General features: G+C 54.4%; 1 protein-coding gene across 1 annotated transcript; it reads right to left on the bottom strand.

Annotated features, from left to right (window-relative positions):
• Positions 1–283: 283 nt before the first annotated feature.
• Positions 284–1,515, bottom strand: LOC123398939. The gene is made up of 2 exons (XM_045093384.1): positions 1,390–1,515; positions 284–1,184 (listed from the first exon to the last, which is right to left on the bottom strand). Exons 1-2 carry the CDS (start codon positions 1,513–1,515, stop codon positions 504–506), a joined length of 807 nt encoding a protein of 268 aa, XP_044949319.1. The 3' UTR covers positions 284–503.
• Positions 1,516–1,736: the final 221 nt, after the last annotated feature.

Here is a 1,736-nt window from a genome sequence, read left to right on the forward strand (position 1 = left end):
GTATGTGTTCATGTCATGTATTGTATCTCTATGTATTAATTTTATTTTTTTCTATCAATGAAAAGATATGTAAGTTTTGCGTATTCGCGAAAAAAGTCATCTCGAGACGCTCTTAGATTCAAAAATTGACGGCAGGCAAACATTCAAAGAATTACTATAGGGGGCAAGCATTGGCTGTTCTTCTTGCAGGCTTAAGATTTTGACACAAGATCAAAGCAGATCACGGTTACACGATTTTAAGATTTTAAGAACAGTGCTAGCTCAGCTTGACGGTGTCTCGTCGTTTATCCAAAATCTCATTCTCAAATCCCAAGTTCTCCACGCATACATGTACAAGACAGGCTACAGATTTCCAGTTTAATCACCACGGTGACACACACGCACACATGTGGAGTGCTCGATCTAAACTAAACTCTACCGACCATCCCATCTTCTTTACAAGTCTCTCTGAATCCCAAGAACCCAAAACGCAAAGAGACAGCAGTACCGTCTGAGCTCTTGTACTAGGCCTTCCCCGCCATCCCGGCTGCGGCCCTGTCGTTGCTCTTCCTGGTGACCCGGATGTAGAGGAAGATGACGGCCATGATGGCCGCGGCGAACCCGGCGAGGATCACCTCGGCGCCGGCGATGGACCGGTCGTGCTTCCCGCCGCCAGGCCGCGCCGCGGCGTCCGGCCCCTCCGCCGGCAGCGGCGTCGGCGTGTCCGCTGCGGCGCCCAGCAGCTGCCTGGCCATCGCCATGGCGACCACGTCGGCAAGAACCGCCAGAAGCAGAACCAGCCTCGGCTGGGACAAGAAGGCGCGCCTCGCCATTGCAGCCCTCACTGACTCTGTGTGTGGTGTTGGCTCTCCGGAGTTGTGTGAGCTGGAGATGTGAGGAGCGGAGCAGAGCAGGAAAGGGTTAGTGGAGAGTGGGTGCGGGTGAGTGAATATATAGGCCGTGGGCCGAGCTGGAGGCGGGGAGTGAGCTGGAAGCTGACCATGGTCGCATCCCCTGTTGGCTGGCGCACATGAGATTGGAGAGAGGAGGAGGAGGAGGAGGTTGGGATCGGGGGAGATTGTCTCGGAGAGGGCTGGCGCGGGAGCGGGACGGGTGCTGATGTGCTGTGCAGCGGCATGGCTGGCTGGAAGAGTGAGTGCAAGGACGACGTGTCTTTGGTCTAACTTCGAGTGGTTGGGTCTGTACTAGGCTACGTACGTACGATTATGATTATGAAAGCGATGCTATTTTTGCTACGACGGAAAAAAAAAAGGAATATCGTATGCGTTTTCCCTATGCTTCTCCTCTTGTAGTACGACCTTGTTACTCATGCATTCGTTATGATATTCTCCGCTCACTTGTGGCAATATGATCTTCTTTTCCCCGCGTTTTACTTCGGTCTGGGTGTGCCTTTTCGTGCATTTTGCGTTTGAGCGTGCGCTGCACATACATTTGGGAGCCGTGCAGTGCAGTGCCGCTGTTTCCAGTTGGGCCGGCAGTCAACATTGACCGTTGCCGAAAGCGCGCGGCGACCATCTCCCTCTCCTTGTTTGGTGGAGCGGGGAGGGGAGAGGAGAGGACGGACGGCTTGCTGTCTCACGGCAACGTCCAGCTGGATGCCAGCCGGCTAGCTAGTAGCGAGGCTACACGACTAGTACTCCTACTCCTACGGGCTACCACTGCAGTCAGAATACGCGTTTGGTGCCGGGGCGCGGGGCGCCTGCCCTACCTACAGTATCTACTCGTACGTACTCCCT

Source organism: Hordeum vulgare, chromosome 1H (assembly GCF_904849725.1).
Source record: "Hordeum vulgare subsp. vulgare chromosome 1H, MorexV3_pseudomolecules_assembly, whole genome shotgun sequence".
Taxonomy (NCBI): Eukaryota; Viridiplantae; Streptophyta; class Magnoliopsida; order Poales; family Poaceae; genus Hordeum; species Hordeum vulgare.